At 45.2% G+C, this 19,648-nt stretch overlaps 1 protein-coding gene and 1 pseudogene across 1 annotated transcript; both read right to left on the reverse strand.

Moving 5' to 3' along the window:
• The window catches only part of LOC134328691 (NACHT, LRR and PYD domains-containing protein 3-like), a 1,194,473-nt pseudogene that overhangs the window by 448,454 nt on the left and 726,371 nt on the right, over positions 1–19,648 (reverse strand).
• LOC134329621 (sodium/potassium-transporting ATPase subunit alpha-1-like) lies at positions 8,498–18,650 on the reverse strand. Its single transcript, XM_063010905.1, has 20 exons — positions 18,639–18,650; positions 18,458–18,553; positions 18,315–18,374; positions 18,016–18,219; positions 17,644–17,757; positions 17,432–17,566; positions 16,289–16,406; positions 15,900–16,168; positions 14,126–14,434; positions 13,248–13,382; positions 12,972–13,164; positions 12,096–12,559; positions 11,831–11,999; positions 11,583–11,737; positions 11,372–11,495; positions 11,139–11,284; positions 9,934–10,064; positions 9,679–9,783; positions 9,452–9,543; positions 8,498–8,598 (listed from the first exon to the last, which is right to left on the reverse strand). The coding sequence occupies exons 1-20, from the start codon at positions 18,648–18,650 to the stop codon at positions 8,570–8,572; spliced, it is 3,060 nt and encodes a 1,019-aa protein (XP_062866975.1). The 3' UTR covers positions 8,498–8,569.

Raw genomic sequence — 19,648 nt, forward strand, 5'->3', positions numbered from 1 at the left:
ACTGGCTTCACACATGAATACACAGAAGTATGGGTGAATAAGAAGAGGTCGGCAAATCTACCCTCCACAGACGCTATAGGGGCTCCAGCAGTGGAAGACAGTGGAATGCCAAGGTTTGGCAAATAGGCACCAGTGCTCATGGGGCAAACCAAAAGCAAATCCCTGTGGTGTAACTGGTGAACACATTCACTCTCTGAGTCGAGGTCGTAATCACAATATAATATCAGTGTACCCTGGTACATCTGGCCCCCCTCGATGTTCAGCTCATGGCTACGACCTTGCTCTGAGTGAAAGCTCTGAGTTCGAGACTTGGTGGGGGTACTTGGTTTGCCTAAGAGGTGGTCAGTTTGCCCCTGTAATAAATTCAGATAGCCAATTCCTCTGCTGGAGACACCAATCGCGTCCGAGGAGGTTCTTACGACACGTACACAGTCCGTCGACCCCTCCGTCAACCCCTTCTTCTAATCTACGCCTCCCTCCACTTCTGGACAGACGCCTCTGGGGTACTAACCAGGTTCCATGCGCAGCGTCGAAGACCCTACCCACTTATTACTCCTTATTAGTCTCGATAAGTCTTTTCCCACCCAGAAGACTTAGTGGTAAAGTATGCCTGCTAGGGGGCGCCCAGGGTCCTTACACAGCATCGAAGACCCCACCCTCTTATTAGTCCTTATTAGTCATTATTAGTCTTTTCCCACCCAGAGGACTTAGTTGCCAGTTATGCCTGCTAGGGGGCGCCCAGGGTCCTTATGCAGCGTCGAAGACCCCACCCACTTAATAGTCCTTATTAGTCTCTATTAGTCTTTTTCCACCCAGAAGACTTAGTTGCCAAGTATGCCTGCTAGGGGGCGCCCAGGGTCCTTACGCAGCGTCGAAGACCCCACCCTCTTATTAGTCCTTATTAGTCTTTTCCCACCCTGAAGGCTTAGTTGCCAAGTATGCCTGCTAGTGGCCGCCCAGCCGACCGGTAGCAGAGCTGAGATTCGAACTCAGGGTGTCCAGCTGGCGCAATATTCCACTGCACCACCTGGGCGCCCAAAATGGGGATTGACCTCGCTCTTAAGGTGGGGATTTTCGACTTCTGCTCGGGAGACCAGGTCTGGATACAGCTACACTTGAGGACTATGGGTCAACTTCTAATCTGCCCTTTTTAACCAAGCTGTTAGCATGGGTGGTAGCCTCGTAGCTTCTCGAATGCTATCGTTCTTGATAAACAACGACCTTTCGAACCTTTTCCTCACGGTTTCTGTACGATGCAAAGCACAGAGTCCATTATTTTACAGGTTCTAAACCAGGGGTATTCAACTAAAATTTGATATATATATATATATATATATAACATATACAGTGTATCACAAAAGTGAGTACACCCCTCACATTTCTGCAAATATTTCATTATATCTTTTCATGGGACAACACTATAGACATGAAACTTGGATATAACTTAGAGTAGTCAGTGTACAACTTGTATAGCAGTGTAGATTTACTGTCTTCTGAAAATAACTCAACACACAGCCATTAATGTCTAAATAGCTGGCAACATAAGTGAGTACACCCCACAGTGAACATGTCCAAATTGTGCCCAAATGTGTCGTTGTCCCTCCCTGGTGTCATGTGTCAAGGTCCCAGGTGTAAATGGGGAGCAGGGCTGTTAAATTTGGTGTTTTGGGTACAATTCTCTCATACTGGCCACTGGATATTCAACATGGCACCTTATGGCAAAGAACTCTCTGAGGATGTGAGAAATAGAATTGTTGCTCTCCACAAAGATGGCCTGGGCTATAAGAAGATTGCTAACACCCTGAAACTGAGCTACAGCATGGTGGCCAAGGTCATACAGCGGTTTTCCAGGACAGGTTCCACTCGGAACAGGCTTCGCCAGGGTCGACCAAAGAAGTTGAGTCCACGTGTTCGGCGTCATATCCAGAGGTTGGCTTTAAAAAATAGACACATGAGTGCTGCCAGCATTGCTGCAGAGGTTGAAGACGTGGGAGGTCAGCCTGTCAGTGCTCAGACCATACGCCGCACACTGCATCAACTCGGTCTGCATGGTCGTCATCCCAGAAGGAAGCTGACGCACAAGAAAGCCTGCAAACAGTTTGCTGAAGACAAGCAGTCCAAGAACATGGATTACTGGAATGCCCTGTGGTCTGACGAGACCAAGATAAACTTGTTTGGCTCAGATGGTGTCCAGCATGTGTGGCGGCGCCCTGGTGAGAAGTACCAAGACAACTGTGTCTTGCCTACAGTCAAGCATGGTGGTGGTAGCATCATGGTCTTGGGCTGCATGAGTGTTGCTGGCACTGGGGAGCTGCAGTTCATTGAGGGAAACATGAATTCCAACATGTACTGTGACATTCTGAAACAGAGCATGATCCCCTCCCTTCGAAAACTGGCAGTTTTCCAACAGGATAACGACCCCAAACACAACCTCCAAGATGACAACTGCCTTGCTGAGGAAGCTGAAGGTAAAGGTGATGGACTAAACCCAATTGAGCACCTGTGGCGCATCCTCAAGTGGAAGGTGGAGGAGTTCAAGGTGTCTAACATCCACCAGCTCTGTGATGTCATCATGGAGGAGTGGAAGAGGATTCCAGTAGCAACCTGTGCAGCTCTGGTGAATTCCATGCCCAGGAGGGTTAAGGCAGTGCTGGATAATAATGGTGGTCACACAAAATATTGACACTTTGGGCACAATTTGGACATGTTCACTGTGGGGTGTACTCACTTATGTTGCCAGCCATTTAGACATTAATGGCTGTGTGTTGAGTTATTTTCAGAAGACAGTAAATCTACACTGCTATACAAGTTGTACACTGACTACTCTAACTTATATCCAAGTTTTATTTCTATAGTGTTGTCCCATGAAAAGATATAATAAAATATTTGCAGAAATGTGAGGGGTGTACTCACTTTTGTGATACACTGTATATTGATATATACAGTGTATCACAAAAGTGAGTACACCCCTCACATTTCTGCAGATATTTAAGTATATCTTTTCATGGGACAACACTGACAAAATGACACTTTGACACAATGAAAAGTAGTCTGTGTGCAGCTTATATAACAGTGTAAATTTATTCTTCCCTCAAAATAACTCAATATACAGCCATTAATGTCTAAACCACCGGCAACAAAAGTGAGTACACCCCTTAGTGAAAGTTCCTGAAGTGTCAATATTTTGTGTGGCCACCATTATTTCCCAGAACTGCCTTAACTCTCCTGGGCATGGAGTTTACCAGAGCTTCACAGGTTGCCACTGGAATACTTTTCCACTCCTCCATGACGACATCACGGAGCTGGCGGATATTCGAGACTTTGCGCTCCTCCACCTTCCGCTTGAGGATGCCCCAAAGATGTTCTATTGGGTTTAGGTCTGGAGACATGCTTGGCCAGTCCATCACCTTTACCCTCAGCCTCTTCAATAAAGCAGTGGTCGTCTTAGAGGTGTGTTTGGGGTCATTATCATGCTGGAACACTGCCCTGCGACCCAGTTTCCGGAGGGAGGGGATCATGCTCTGCTTCAGTATTTCACAGTACATATTGGAGTTCATGTGTCCCTCAATGAAATGTAACTCCCCAACACCTGCTGCACTCATGCAGCCCCAGACCATGGAATTCCCACCACCATGCTTGACTGTAGGCATGACACACTTATCTTTGTACTCCTCACCTGATTGCCGCCACACATGCTTGAGACCATCTGAACCAAACAAATTAATCTTGGTCTCATCAGTCCATAGGACATGGTTCCAGTAATCCATGTCCTTTGTTGATATGTCTTCAGCAAACTGTTTGCGGGCTTTCTTGTGTAGAGACTTCAGAAGAGGCTTCCTTCTGGGGTGACAGCCATGCAGACCAATTTGATGTAGTGTGCGGCGTATGGTCTGAGCACTGACAGGCTGACCCCCCACCTTTTCAATCTCTGCAGCAATGCTGACGGCACTCCTGCGCCTATCTTTCAAAGACAGCAGTTGGATGTGACGCTGAGCACGTGCACTCAGCTTCTTTGGACGACCAACGCGAGGTCTGTTCTGAGTGGACCCTGCTCTTTTAAAACGCTGGATGATCTTGGCCACTGTGCTGCAGCTCAGTTTCAGGGTGTTGGCAATCTTCTTGTAGCCTTGGCCATCTTCATGTAGCGCAACAATTCGTCTTTTAAGATCCTCAGAGAGTTCTTTGCCATGAGGTGCCATGTTGGAACTTTCAGTGACCAGTATGAGAGAGTGTGAGAGCTGTACTACTAAATTGAACACACCTGCTCCCTATGCACACCTGAGACCTAGTAACACTAACAAATCACATGACATTTTGGAGGGAAAATGACAAGCAGTGCTCAATTTGGACATTTAGGGGTGTAGTCTCTTAGGGGTGTACTCACTTTTGTTGCCGGTGGTTTAGACATTAATGGCTGTATATTGAGTTATTTTGAGGGAAGAATAAATGTACACTGTTATATAAGCTGCACACAGACTACTTTTCATTGTGTCAAAGTGTCATTTTGTCAGTGTTGTTTAAGTATATGAAAAGATATACTTAAATATCTGCAGAAATGTGAGGGGTGTACTCACTTTTGTGATACACTGTATATGTAACATATACAGTGTATCACAAAAGTGAGTACACCTTTCACATTTCTGCAAATATTTTATTATATCTTTTCATGGGACAACACTATAGAAATAAAACATGGATATAACTTAGAGTAGTCAGTGTACAGCTTGTATAGCAGTGTAGATTTACTGTCTTCTGAAAATAACTCAACACACAGCCATTAATGTCTAAATAGCTGGCAACATAAGTGAGTACACCCCACAGTGAACATGTCCAAATTGTGCCCAAAGTGTCAATATTTTGTGTGACCACCATTATTATCCAGCACTGCCTTAACCCTCCTGGGCATGGAATTCACCAGAGCTGCACAGGTTGCTACTGGAATCCTCTTCCACTCCTCCATGATGACATCACGGAGCTGGTGGATGTTAGACACCTTGAACTCCTCCACCTTCCACTTAAGGATGCGCCACAGGTGCTCAATTGGGTTTAGTCCATCACCTTTACCTTCAGCTTCCTCAGCAAGGCAGTTGTCATCTTGGAGGTTGTGTTTGGGGTCGTTATCCTGTTGGAAAACTGCCATGAGGCCCAGTTTTCGAAGGGAGGGGATCATGCTCTGTTTCAGAATGTCACAGTACATGTTGGAATTCATGTTTCCCTCAATGAACCGCAGCTCCCCAGTGCCAGCAACACTCATGCAGCCCAAGACCATGATGCTACCACCACCATGCTTGACTGTAGGCAAGATACAGTTGTCTTGGTACTTCTCACCAGGGCGCCGCCACACATGCTGGACACCATCTGAGCCAAACAAGTTTATCTTGGTCTCGTCAGACCACAGGGCATTCCAGTAATCCATGTTCTTGGACTGCTTGTCTTCAGCAAACTGTTTGCGGGCTTTCTTGTGCGTCAGCTTCCTTCTGGGATGACGACCATGCAGACCGAGTTGATGCAGTGTGCGGCGTATGGTCTGAGCACTGACAGGCTGACCTCCCACGTCTTCAACCTCTGCAGCAATGCTGGTAGCACTCATGTGTCTATTTTTTAAAGCCAACCTCTGGATATGACGCCGAACACGTGGACTCAACTTCTTTGGTCGACCCTGGCGAAGCCTGTTCCGAGTGGAACCTGTCCTGGAAAACCGCTGTATGACCTTGGCCACCATGCTGTAGCTCAGTTTCAGGGTGTTAGCAATCTTCTTATAGCCCAGGCCATCTTTGTGGAGAGCAACAATTCTATTTCTCACATCCTCAGAGAGTTCTTTGCCATGAGGTGCCATGTTGAATATCCAGTGGCCAGTATGAGAAACTTGTACCCAAAACACCAAATTTAACAGCCCTGCTCCCCATTTACACCTGGGACCTTGACACATGACACCAGGGAGGGACAACGACACATTTGGGCACAATTTGGACATGTTCACTGTGGGGTGTACTCACTTATGTTGCCAGCTATTTAGACATTAATGGCTGTGTGTTGAGTTATTTTCAGAAGACAGTAAATCTACACTGCTATACAAGCTGTACACTGACTACTCTAAGTTATATCCAAGTTTCATGTCTATAGTGTTGTCCCATGAAAAGATATAATGAAATATTTGCAGAAATGTGAGGGGTGTACTCACTTTTGTGATACACTGTATATTGATATATATATAACATATATATTGATATATATTATATATAAATAGCCTAGTAGTTGTATCAACATCTGCATGTAATCAATAACTGACTGTCAAATCAGATGTCTGTTTGTTTATTAGGATTTTAACGTCGTGTTTTACACTTTGGTTACATCATGACAGGAACGGTAGTTACTCATTACACAAGGTTCATCAGGTCACAAGTTTATATCGAATACAGTCATGGACAATTTAGTGTCTCCAATTCACCTCACTTGCACGTCTTTGTACTGTGGGAGGAAACCGGAGCTCCCGAAGTAAACCCACGCGAACACGGGGAGAACATACAAACTCCACACAGAAAGGACCCGGACCGCCCCACCTTATCAAACCTTTCTCTTATCAAATTAAGAGAAAATAAAAATTAATTGTGCTCCAGTGGGAAGTAAGAACAGAAATGAGTCTCTCCATCACGGATTAAATGCTGTATTGTTGCTGTACACGTTTCTTTTTTGGAGAGCGCTATTTGTCTCCTGTCTCACTCGTCTTTTTCTTAACTTTCTCCTGCACAGTCGTCTGTATCTCTCCCTTCGTTTTTTTCTACGTTCGCTATCTTTCTTTTTCTTTCCACCGTCTTTCCACATGTAACTCGCCTCTAACTCTCTCATCTGTCTGCACTGTAGAGTCGCAGTGTTTACCGGCTGGAATGCACAGACTTGATTGGCTGAGTGGTGTCACGTGATTGGTCTGTGCGTTTTCTCATCCGCTAAACCGCTACCGTAAAGACTACAAAAGCTGCGCCGGTTAAAATAGAAGCGCTCCGTCAGGTTTCAAATAATAACTTTCTGTTTTGGCTGTAGCTCCGGGTCCGTATGGGACAACTTCTGGGTCCGGATCCGGACCGCGGTCCGCCTGTTAGTGACCTCTGTTCTAAACCATCTACTCCTGGTGCTATCAATATTCTAATACTTTCAGGTTTAAGTGCTGCGCCCGGCACCATTAATAGTGCATGATGTACTTATCTCCCGCCTTTCAGCTATTAGCATTGCTAATAATCTCTAATAGGTTTCACTTTGTTGCTCTCGGTGAGCAGCATTCGGTGAGCTATTAGCACTGCAACACAAGGTGTTCCCCAGAGATCGGTCCTTGATCCGCTACTCTTCTGTCTACATGTTATCCTTCGGTCGGATTGTCCGCCACCCTGGACACTATGAAAAGGATGATTATGTTCAGAGCTACTGTATGTCAGCACCAAATTTACCGGCAACCTAACCCCCCCACCCCCGCCCCACCTTTATAGCTTGTATTCTTGTAATCAAGACCCCAGACAGTCAATGAAACGCAGCTTTCTGAAACTAAGCACTGATAAAATGAAACGTTCCTCAATGGCGCCAAGTCTGCAATTGTACACTTGACTTGGACGGTCAACCCTAGTCTATAACAGGTGTACTTTTTGATCCTGGGCTTTCTTCCCAACCTCAAAGAGGTCAAAACGTTTGTTTAATCACTGAAATATTGCTCGTCTTTGCCCCATGTTGTCCATAAAAATACCGAAACTCATGGTTCATGCTGTTTTATCATCCAGGTTGGACTACTTGAACTCGTTTTTTATTGGTGACCCAAGGAGCCCAGTTTAAACTCCTCCTGCTGGTATACAAATCTCTAGTTGGTCCAGGACCAGCATATTTAGGTGAACTCCTTCACCCGTATTAGCCCTGCCTGAATCAGGTTCATCAACTCGTTTCTTATTGGTGTCCCAAGAAATACCGAATATATATTTCACATATTTCACATTAGAAAAATCACAAGGCACACAACCAAAAAAAAAGTACCAGAGTACCAAATTGGATAATCTTCCACGGCACACCTGATGATTTTTCACGGCACACTTACGTGCCGCGGCACAGTGGTTGGGAAACACTGCTATAGAAGTCTAGCAAGTCTCTAGATGATCTAGGAGCAGCATATTTAGGTGAACTCCTGAACCCTTACTAGCCCCTCCCGAACACCCTGGTCCTTTAACGCAGGGCGTTTACCTGACCCAATATTTAAAATGGTTACTGTTGGCCCCCAAACTATGGTTATGCAGTGACACAGGGTGGCTGAACTTGCTTGAAAGGCTAGGCACTTGGGTGAGACACCACTGATTGGTCAATACCCTTTGATCATAGGGAAAGGAAGATATCCCATTCCACACTGGTGCACTTATAGACCATGATTGTCAGAATGTATGTTTTTTTACTTAGCACACCACCACTGATATCAGCAAAACAGTTTTATATCAGTTTTATTATGTTTTTCTTTGATAAGAGACATGTGTACAGATGTTTATGGACAGAGTTGGTAAGTCTGGGTAATGGTATGGAACCTGAGCTTGAATACAGGGTTCCTTTAATAGTAGGTCTCCTTTTCCACCCAGCCTAAGAAAGGAAACAAAAAGGTCTTATTATTTGTCATGAAACACAAGCAAACTCAACATAAGTACAGAGTGCCTACTTAGCTACTTAACTATCCTGCTAACCAAATTGTATTGACAACTGGGTCCATTTTTACGAGCCACGCCCAGGTATGAGTACTTCCAGACTTCAATAGAACCTGTCTGGCAATATGAAGCAAGCTAGAAGGTCTCCTAGAAGCAGCACAAGATGCCCTGTCCAACAGATGATTCTTCCAAGATTCCTCCAAGGACTGGTGGCCTACCAAAATTTCACCAAGAATGCATCAAGCTCCTCCAGGAGGTCACAAAAGAGCCTTACTTGCCTCAGTAATGGTCAACGTACAGGAATCCACAATAAAAAAGACACGGGGTAAATTGGCATCTATGGGAGAGCTGGAATGAGCAAACTAGCACTGACCAAAAGGAACACAAAGACTCAACCTGAGTTTTCCAAGACTTTTGGGATAGTATTCTTTGGACCGATCAGTCAAAGGTGGAACTTTTTGGAAGGTTTGGGTCCTGTTACATCTGACGTAAAGCTAACACCTCGTTCCGCCATAAGAACATGGTTGTAGCAGTGTGAGGACCTGATGGGACCACGAATTCTGAAGGAGAACGTCCGCTCATCATTTTATGGCCTAAAGCTCAAGCGAATTTGGGTCACAAATCCGATTGTAGGGGTCACTGTCAAGAGTGGCACAACCATCTATTCGGTTTAGGGCAGCAGTTATCTTTTGCCAGGGGCACATCTGGAATAGGTGCTGTTCGCCGCCTTCAGATTTCTTCAATCTTTAAATATTTGCCCAATATTTGCTTCCACTTATTTATCAACCTACCTCCTGGATTCCGCCTAAGAAGGTATCTTCTCGCCTCATCGTAGAAAAAGATGAGAAGGGAATACGGGATGGCACATAACCACCACCATGATCTGTAAACGATAAAAAGACGTCAATTTAATAACAATACTTTTACACAATGCTTTACAGATCACATACGAGCCAAACCTCGAGGGGTCTGAATACTTTCTGAATCAACTATGTATTGTTAGAAATGATCAACTCACTTAAGTGGGTACATTCTTAGTGCAACATCCATTCCTGGACAGTAGGATAAGAAGGCTGCCAGCGCGGTCTCCTCAAAAATGCCAAAGATGAGGACTTTGTTCTTCCTACAACGGAATAAACGTCGATATGTTAATATTTACTCTATGTCATGTATATATATATATACAATATATATACAGTATATATATATATATATATACAGTATATATATATATAGCATTTAGATGTAGTTATTAAGTTCTTTGGTTACGCACTTCATGCCCTGATGGACGATCGAGTTGACCCTGGTCTTGCAGATGATCAAGTCGGACACCTGCACGATCACGATGCTGACAAAGAACGCAGTGTGGCAGGTGTATTCCAGAATTTTCCTGGATTCGTAGGTCTAAAACAAAGGAAAAACACCATCAGATGAATTAATAAATCCTGCGAAGATCACACCAGGAGCACAACGCTTCTAGAACCCTCTCTAAAGCCATGGTTCATATTCCAATAATATTTCAATAATAAAAACCCTGAACAAAAGGTCGTTATTTAAATGAAATATTTTCCCCGCCCTCAGTGTGCATGTGTCAAGTATGTGTATTGCAACTTTTAAAGATGTGAATAAATAAAATAAACAAATTAAATAATAATAAATAAAATAAATAAATTCAATATATAAATAATGAATAAAATAAATTAATTAAATAAACAATTAATTAATAATTAATTAATTAAATACATACATAAATTAAATTAATACATTAAATATTAAATAAATAAATAAAATTAATGAATTAATTGTGGAAGAAATATTTTACCCGCCCTCAGTGTCAAGTATGTGTATGTGAGCCTTCAACTTGCAACTCTTAAAGATGTGAATAAATTAAATAAATAAATGTAATTAATTAATTAAACAAATAATTAAATAAATAAATACATTAAATAAATAAATTAGATAATAAATAAATTACAAATAAATTAATTAAGTATTAATTAAGCATTTTATTACATACAAATAGCTGTAGGACTTGATACATAGACTGGCTCGCTTGTTGGTGGCTCATGAGCTGGATGCTTAGGCTAACTTTGTAGGACATGCGAAAGCACTCATTTTTTAGTACGTTGATCTTATTTAATTCACGACCAAACTTTAATCTCTTTACTATTTAATCTCTTAAATGTGTTCTTTTTAAGGTGGAGTTTTTAAGGTGGAACTCTGGTTATGAACTGTCACTAATTAGTTCTGCTCTGATCTTACAGCCATGTTTGCTACGTTAAACAAAACAGGAACACTTGTTAAAGTGTATAAAACGTGATGTTTTATATCATAATTAAATGCTATTAGCTTGGTGGTTAACGCTTAAGAATTGTCTAATGATGGTTGCTTATCTGTTCAAACAAATTTGCAAAATTTGACGACAATTTGTTATTGGAAGGGTTCCCAAGTTAATTTAAGTATTTTAGTAATATATACCCATTGCTGGCCGTAGTTGTCCACCAGGTCATTGATATTCTTGTCGTCCCAAGGGATGCGGAGCCCTAACAGAGATAACGGCATGAATCCGTTCTCTGCCAGGACCACGAAGTAGGAAAAGAAACCCGCCGCGGCTTGCATCATTCCTATCAAACGAATAAATACGGTGTGTAAACGTAATCTTATATACAGTTTTAGAAAAGGCGTCCTTTGTGTAGGCTCTACGCTCTTACCGATCTGACCGTACGCCATGCTGATGAGTCTTTCATTGACTAGTTTATCCGTTTGGGCGTTTCTCGGTTGCCTCTTCATGATGTCGCTTTCGGCAGCCTCGTAAGCCAGAGAAATAGCAGGAACCTGGGAAAAACAACAAGCCGGGGTCATTGATACGTCTGTCATACGATCACCTAAAAACGGTCCACCAGAACCCTCACGAATTCTTACCATGTCAGTTCCAAGATCGATGCACAGGATAGTCACGGTGCCCAGAGCGAGGGGGATGCCGGCGATCACGAAGAGAAGGAAGGGCGACATCTCTGGGATTTTGCTGGTCAGCGTGTACGCGATGGATTTCTTCAAGTTGTCGAAGATCAGGCGACCTGATGACCAAGCAGACAAGATGTTTTTCAAGCTACAAGCTTTTCGGAATAGACAAGGAGTGGCATACTTTGAAGTTCGGTGACTCTTCCTACCTTCTTCCACTCCGGTCACGATAGATGCGAAGTTGTCGTCCAGGAGGATCATGTCGGCGGCCTGCTTGGAGACATCGGACCCGGCGATACCCATGGCTACCCCGATGTCGGCTTTCTTCAGGGCGGGAGAGTCGTTCACACCGTCGCCCGTCACGGCCACGATGGCTCCCTGTCAATTCACGTTAAATATGGATCCCGAGTTGTCATGTTTACTTTTGTTAAGTTATACATACAGTAGTTACAGAAAGTAGCTTGAAGGTCGTACCTGTCGCTGAAAACCTTCCACGATGATGAGCTTTTGCTGGGGTGAAGTTCTGGCGAACACAATCTCCGTGTGATTTTTCAGGATTTCGTCCAGCTGCTCCTGGCTCATGTCCTTCAACTCTCCGCCGTGAACGACGCAAGCCTTGGCCTCTCTGGGGTTCACCTGTTCCACCGGGATGTTCAGGCGAGCGGCGATGTCTTCCACAGTCTCAGTGCCCTCAGAGATGATGCCCACACCTTTAGCGATGGCTTTGGCCGTGATCGGGTGATCTCCGGTGACCATGATGACCTTGATTCCGGCGCTCCTGCACTTCGCGACGGCGTCTGGCACGGCGGCGCGGGGAGGATCGATCATGGACATGAGGCCGACGAAGCACAGGTTCTCGGTGGGGAAGTTGACATTCTCGGTGTCAAATGCAAATCCTTCTGGGAAGTGGTCATCAGGGAGACTGAAATGGCAGAAACCTGTAAAAAAGCCACAGCATTACTCAAGGATTCCAGTCAAGACTTTCGGTAGTCGATCGTAAACCCGTACTTTCCTGATGCAACTCTCGTATTTTTATCCTTGCATGGGATTGGCACTGGCAAGGCTCCCAATGGCTAGGCTGCCAATGGTTTCAGCCAACCCCTCCCCCTCAGACGATAGCCAATCATGTCCGACACTTGGGCAACCATGCAGCGCTGAGCCCCAGATTCCTGAATCTAAGGGGTAGTGAGCTTTCACCACTGCGCCACTTAAGTAGGCCTGCATGCTGTTTAGCACAACAAGGAGGCTGTGTTTCAATCTGCACACTAACCTCAATAAAGGGTGCTTAGAACAACCCCTCCACCCCTGTATCTTGCTGGTGGCTCTCACAGGACCCCTACAGAACCTTACCTAAAACTCTTTCTCCAAGCCCGCCCAGTTTCATGTAGGCGTTCTGGAAGGCGTCCTTCATTTCCTCGTCCAAGGCTTGCTCCTTTCCTTGAATCAAGATGGTCGAGCATCTATCCAGAATCCTCTCGGGTGCCCCCTTCATCAAGAGCAAGTGCTTGCTTTCCGAAGAGTTCGGGTTTCTGTGGACCGAGAGCTACCGAAACGAGAAGCATCATCAGTCATTAGGACGAATTTGACCATATGAATAGTGCCCGTGTGATTGTTTTTAACAGGTACCTGGTATTTGTTGGTGGAGTTGAAGGGGATTTCTGCCACTTTGGGGTATTTGTCCCTCATGTCCTTTACCGAACCGCAGCAGAGTTCGATACACTTGAGCAAAGCCGACTCCGAGGCGTCTCCCGCGGTGTTTCTCTGCGAAGCGGAAGTCACGTTTGTTAATAAAATAATACTTGTAGGTTGTAGCCTAGTGGTTAAGGTACCAAACTAGTCACCAGAAGATCACTGGTTCAAGCCCTATCTTTGCCACCTTTGTGCCCTTGAGCAAGACCCTTAACCCTCACTTGCTTGTATTAGTCACAACTGTAACTCCCTTTGGATGAAGGCCTCTGCTAAATGCTATCAATTCATTTTCTAAGCTAATTCTAACACTCTTGTTGTGTGTTCATTGTCCTATAGCGCCAATCTTATCAAGAACAATTCTTATACACCACTTGTGTACCTACTTTGATCACTCCCTGTACTATTGGCGAATTTGGCGGGTTTTCTGATTATCAAACCTTATCATACTCATGGCTCATGCCAGCCCACCAGTGCTGAGATGTAAGGGGCGGGGACAGGACAATCGCTGAACAGGGTTTCCTTGGGGTTTCCTCATAACCGCTGGCTGATCGATGGCGCCTACACAACGACACCTGGGGTAACCGTATCTGCCTTGTGCAGCAGTAGAGGTGAATTATGATTGAGTAATTGGTCAGTTAGTGAATTTGAAAAACTAGTAACCAGAAGATCACCGGTTCAAGTCCTATGTTTGCCACCTTTGTTCCCTTGAGCAAGACCCTTATTCCTCAATTGATTGTCCCCTTGGATAAAGGTGCCTGCTAAATGCTATCAATTATCAATGCTATCAGTTAGTGAATTTGAATACGCAGGTATACCTTTAGGATGGGAACGTGGCCCTGTTCTGCGAGGAAGACGGCGCGGTTGCAAACGCCGGCCACACGAGCAAGGCTGGCCCAAGTAGGGGAGCTCTTGTCGAAAGAGGTTCCGCTCTGGTCCTCCGAGGTATCGGCTTCGTGGATCTGGTTGTCAAACCACATGTGAGCCACGGTCATCCGGTTCTGGGTCAGGGTCCCGGTCTTGTCCGAGCAGATGGTGGAGGTCGACCCGAGCGTCTCGACGGCTTCCAGATTCTTCACCAGGCAGTTCTTCTTGGCCATACGCTTGGCAGTCAGAGTCAGGCATACCTACAAGAAGCGTAGTGTCGCAGGTATATATATATATATATATATATATATACAGTGTATCACAAAAGTGAGTACACCCCTCACATTTCTGCAAATATTTCATTATATCTTTTCATGGGACGACACTATAGACATGAAACTTGGATATAACTTAGAGTAGTCAGTGTACAGCTTGTATAGCAGTGTAGATTTACTGTCTTCTGAAAATAACTCAACACACAGCCATTAATGTCTAAATAGCTGGCAACATAAGTGAGTACACCCCACAGTGAACATGTCCAAATTGTGCCCAAATGTGTCGTTGTCCCTCCCTGGTGTCATGTGTCAAGGTCCCAGGTGTAAATGGGGAGCAGGGCTGTTAAATTTGGTGTTTTGGGTACAATTCTCTCATACTGGCCACTGGATATTCAACATGGCACCTCATGGCAAAGAACTCTCTGAGGATGTGAGAAATAGAATTGTTGCTCTCCACAAAGATGGCCTGGGCTATAAGAAGATTGCTAACACCCTGAAACTGAGCTACAGCATGGTGGCCAAGGTCATACAGCGGTTTTCCAGGACAGGTTCCACTCGGAACAGGCTTCGCCAGGGTCGACCAAAGAAGTTGAGTCCACGTGTTCGGCGTCATATCCAGAGGTTGGCTTTAAAAAATAGACACATGAGTGCTGCCAGCATTGCTGCAGAGGTTGAAGACGTGGGAGGTCAGCCTGTCAGTGCTCAGACCATACGCCGCACACTGCATCAACTCGGTCTGCATGGTCGTCATCCCAGAAGGAAGCTGACGCACAAGGGCATTGAGGGAAACATGAATTCCAACATGTACTGTGACATTCTGAAACAGAGCATGATCCCCTCCCTTCGAAAACTGGGCCTCATGGCAGTTTTCCAACAGGATAACGACCCCAAACACAACCTCCAAGATGACAACTGCCTTGCTGAGGAAGCTGAAGGTAAAGGTGATGGACTAAACCCAATTGAGCACCTGTGGCGCATCCTCAAGTGGAAGGTGGAGGAGTTCAAGGTGTCTAACATCCACCAGCTCCGTGATGTCATCATGGAGGAGTGGAAGAGGATTCCAGTAGCAACCTGTGCAGCTCTGGTGAATTCCATGCCCAGGAGGGTTAAGGCAGTGCTGGATAATAATGGTGGTCACACAAAATATTGACACTTTGGGCACAATTTGGACATGTTCACTGTGGGGTGTACTCACTTATGTTGCCAGCCATTTAGACATTAATGGCTGTGTGTTGAGTTATTTTCAGAAGACAGTAAATCTACACTGCTATACAAGTTGTACACTGACTACTCTAAGTTATATCCAAGTTTTATTTCTATAGTGTTGTCCCATGAAAAGATATAATAAAATATTTGCAGAAATGTGAGGGGTGTACTCACTTTTGTGATACATATGCAAAACTTTTTATTCTGATTCTATCGCATTTCAGTAGAATGGCGAGAGACCTACTGTGACAGTAGCGAGGAGACCCTCGGGAACGTTGGCGACGATGATTCCGATGAGGAAGATCACAGCCTCCAGCCAGCCGTACCCCAGGATGAGAGACAGGGTGCAAAAGGAGACGCCAAGGAAGATGGCCACGGCGGTTATGATGTGGATGAAGTGCTCGATCTCGATGGCAATCGGGGTCATCCCCGTCTCCAGGCTTGAGGCAAGGGTGGCAATTCGGCCCATCACCGTGTTATCTCCGGTATTGATCACGATTCCAGTTGCAGAACCTAAAACAAGACAGACAGTACCTAGGGTCAGGATGCGTTTGAAGGCTATCCTATAGACACCAGGCTGCCAGGCAAGTCGCGAGTCCATCGTAAGACACACAGGCGATGTTTTCTACCTACCTTCGACGCAATTCGTGGAGAAGAAGACAATGTTTTTCGTCTCTAGTGGATTTTCATGGGTGAATTCGGGAATCCTGGGCTGGGGTTCCGATTCTCCAGTAAGGGAAGAGTTGTCCACCTAGAAGGAGAATGTTCATTTGTTTAGAAATTAAGGTACACTATATTGCCAAAAGTATTCGCTCGTCTGCCTTCACACGCACATGAACTTGAGTGACTCCCATTCTTAATCCATAGGGTTTAATATGATGTCGGCCCACCCTTTGCAGCTATAACAGCTTCAACTCTTCTGGGAAGGCTTTCCACAAGGTCTAGGAGTGGGTCTTCCAGAAGTGCATTCGTGAGGTCAGACACTGATGTTGGACGAGAAGGCCTGACTCGCAGTCTCCGCTCTAATTCATCCCAAAGGTGTTCTATCGGGCTGAGGTCATGTTGGAACAGGAAGGGGCCATCCCCAAACTGTTCCCACAAAGCTGGGAGCATAAAATTGTCCAAAATGTCTTGGTATGCTGAAGCATTAAGAGTTCCTTTCACTGGAACTAAGGGGCCGAGCCCAACTCCTGAGAAACACCCCCACACCATAATTCCCCCTCTACCACACTTTACACTCAGCACGATGCAGTCAGACAGGTACCGTTGTCCTGGCAACCACCAAACCCAGATGGAGAAGCGTGATCTGGACCGTCACTCCAGAGAACACGTCTCCACTGCTCTAGAGTCCAGTGACAGCGTGCTTTACTCCACTGCATCCGACGCTGGGTGATGTAAGGCTTGGATGCAGCTCCTCGGCCATGGAGACCCATTCCATGAAGCTCTACACACAGTTCTTGAGCTGATCTGAAGGCCACATGAAGTTTGGAGGTCTGTAGCGATCGACTCTTCAGAAAGTCTACATTCCTCAGCATTATTTTACGTGGCTACCACCTCGTTCCCAATCGCTTCCACTTTGTTATAATAGAACTGACAGTCGACTGTGGAATATTTAGTAGCGAGGAAATTTCACGACTGGACTTGTTGCACAGGTGGCATCCTAGCAATATAAATCAACTAATGTTTGTAGAAGCAGTCTGCACGCCTAGGTGCTCGGTTTTATACACCTGTGGCCACGGACGTTATCGGAACGCCTGAATTCGCCGCTCGTATTACCTTGCACCCGTGGGCCGAGATGATTCGCAGATCGGCCGGGATCCGGTCGCCGCCTTTGATCTCCACCAAGTCCCCGACGACCACCTCCTCAGCTTTGATGTCCTTCTTCTCGCCGTCGCGGATGACCAGCGCTTGCTGCATAGCCAGAATATAATTAAACCCTACGAACAAGCTGGCGTAAATTTAAAATTAAAAATGACTTTTATTTATACTTGTGGGACGAGGTTCTTGAAGGAGTCCATGATCTTCGAGCTCTTGGCTTCTTGGTAGTACGAAAAGCCTCCGGTGATCAAGACCACGGCAGCAAGGACGATACCCAGGTACAGCTAATGGAAAAAGGAAATAACAATATATACAATTATACACCGATCAGGCATAACATTATGACCACCTTCCTGATATTGTGGGGAATTTGGAGACCAAGTCGACACCTCAAACTCGTCTTGTGCTCCTCAAACCGTTCCAGCATCATCCACATGGATGGCAGGACCCAAGGTTTCCCAGCAGAACTTCACCCAAAACCCATAATGTTATGCCTGCTCGGAGTATATTTATACAATACAGTTTTTAAAAAAGCGTCTTACGTTATCGTTGGTGGGTTCGCTTTCCGTCGTCATCTGTACCGTGTACGCCAGGAAGCAAAGGAAAGATCCGATCCACAGCAGCGTGCAGAAGCCGCCGAAGAGCTGCTTGCAGAACTTAATCCATTCTGGGGTGGTGGGAGGGGGAGTCAGGGCGTTGGGTCCGTCCCGTTCGAGGATCTCCTTGGCGCGGTAACTGGTCAAACCCTTTGCGGAGAGAAACAGAATAAATAATTCGACTTTTTAATCGTCGAATAATTGATACTTATTGATGCTTATAGTGCTGTTTTTGTTCAGCCTACCCTGCTAAGATTGGTTGTATACTTCTGTTGAAGCTCTTCCAGGGTCAATTGGTGATCGTTCTGCAAGAAACCGCCAGAGTAAGTCTAACTTAAAACTCTAAACCTACAAGAAAAAGAAGCAAATACTGTGGATACGGTCTTACAAGATCCAGTTCTTTCTTCAGGTCTTCTGTCTTTTTTTTGCCTTTCTTGTCCCCATCTTCTGTAGCGGCTGCTTTCTTATATTTGTCATTTCCCTTCTGTAAAGCAAAAATATTAAATATTTTACACATAAGCTGGATTTTATACGCGTTATATACATAAGCGTGATAGGTAACAACTCACCCCCTGCCCCATTTTACCAGTGTTTTATCAAACAACCTTGATAAAACGATCTCCCTGGTTTTAAGTCCTCCTGCCGGTGCGCTACAGACGTACAGATAACGCCGTATCCTCAGTCAAAAGTCTGGACGTTTATATAGAATCCCTCCTCACCTTGTCGTCGGGGTGTGGTTTGGGTACAGCCGGACCCTGAACGGCGACCAATCGGCAGCAGGAACGATCCGTCCCTAAACATTACAGATGTTTGTGGAAAAGTCGCCGCCTTATTGTCGCCCCCATCGGAGCCAGCAGTGTCTCGCTCGTGGGTATATACAGGACAAATACCCAGGAGTACCTGGAATGGAGCGCGTTCCGAGAAATACGTAAACATGTAAACAACCTTTTCCTGTCCTGTTTGTACTATAAATGCGTCCCTAATCCTAATACAGTGGCGTAAATTGGTATCAGCCTGGCAGCCTGGTAGGTTCGCCTATCTGGCACTTTCGTTAATTATATTATGAGCCACGATTGCGTTAGAAAACCGAGCACTTTATTAGGAACACCCATCTGGAACATACAGTACAGTACAGTCCTTAAGCATTGTATGAGCTACACCTACAGGTGAATACAGATGATATTTCTGGGTATACGATTACTGACTGTTAGCGATCTGTCGCTCCGTATGCTTTGTCAGCCCCTCCCCCTTCATAAATTGATATATTTATTTTTTCCATTTTATTTACACAGCGGTTTGAAGACCCCACCCGCACAGTCCAGTCATCCCGCCCTAGCAAGACCATGCCGTATGCCGATCCCCCTACTGTCCAGATATTATGAGTGCTGGAACATTCTCAGCGGTGTAGCAGGTGCAGCAGCGTTATTGTTTAAACGCACCCTGGCTGAACTAGATCGATTTCTGATCACACGACGCCGTCGCCTTTATATTCTGTGGACAGAAGTACCCGCTGTAGTATCCTGTAGTACCCGCTGCCTTAAAAAGCATTAACACTTGCACCAGACAGGTGTACCTAATA

The sequence above is a fragment of the Trichomycterus rosablanca genome, chromosome 15, assembly GCF_030014385.1.
Source record: "Trichomycterus rosablanca isolate fTriRos1 chromosome 15, fTriRos1.hap1, whole genome shotgun sequence".
In the NCBI taxonomy this organism is placed as follows: domain Eukaryota; kingdom Metazoa; phylum Chordata; class Actinopteri; order Siluriformes; family Trichomycteridae; genus Trichomycterus; species Trichomycterus rosablanca.

Coding starts and splice junctions, on each gene's coding strand:
- LOC134329621 (XM_063010905.1), bottom strand. Junction 11,496..11,582: donor TCGATCTTGGAACTGACATG/GTAAGAATTCGT, acceptor TGTTTTTCCCAG/GTTCCTGCTATTTCTCTGGC. Junction 11,285..11,371: donor CATGGCGTACGGTCAGATCG/GTAAGAGCGTAG, acceptor TTCGTTTGATAG/GAATGATGCAAGCCGCGGCG.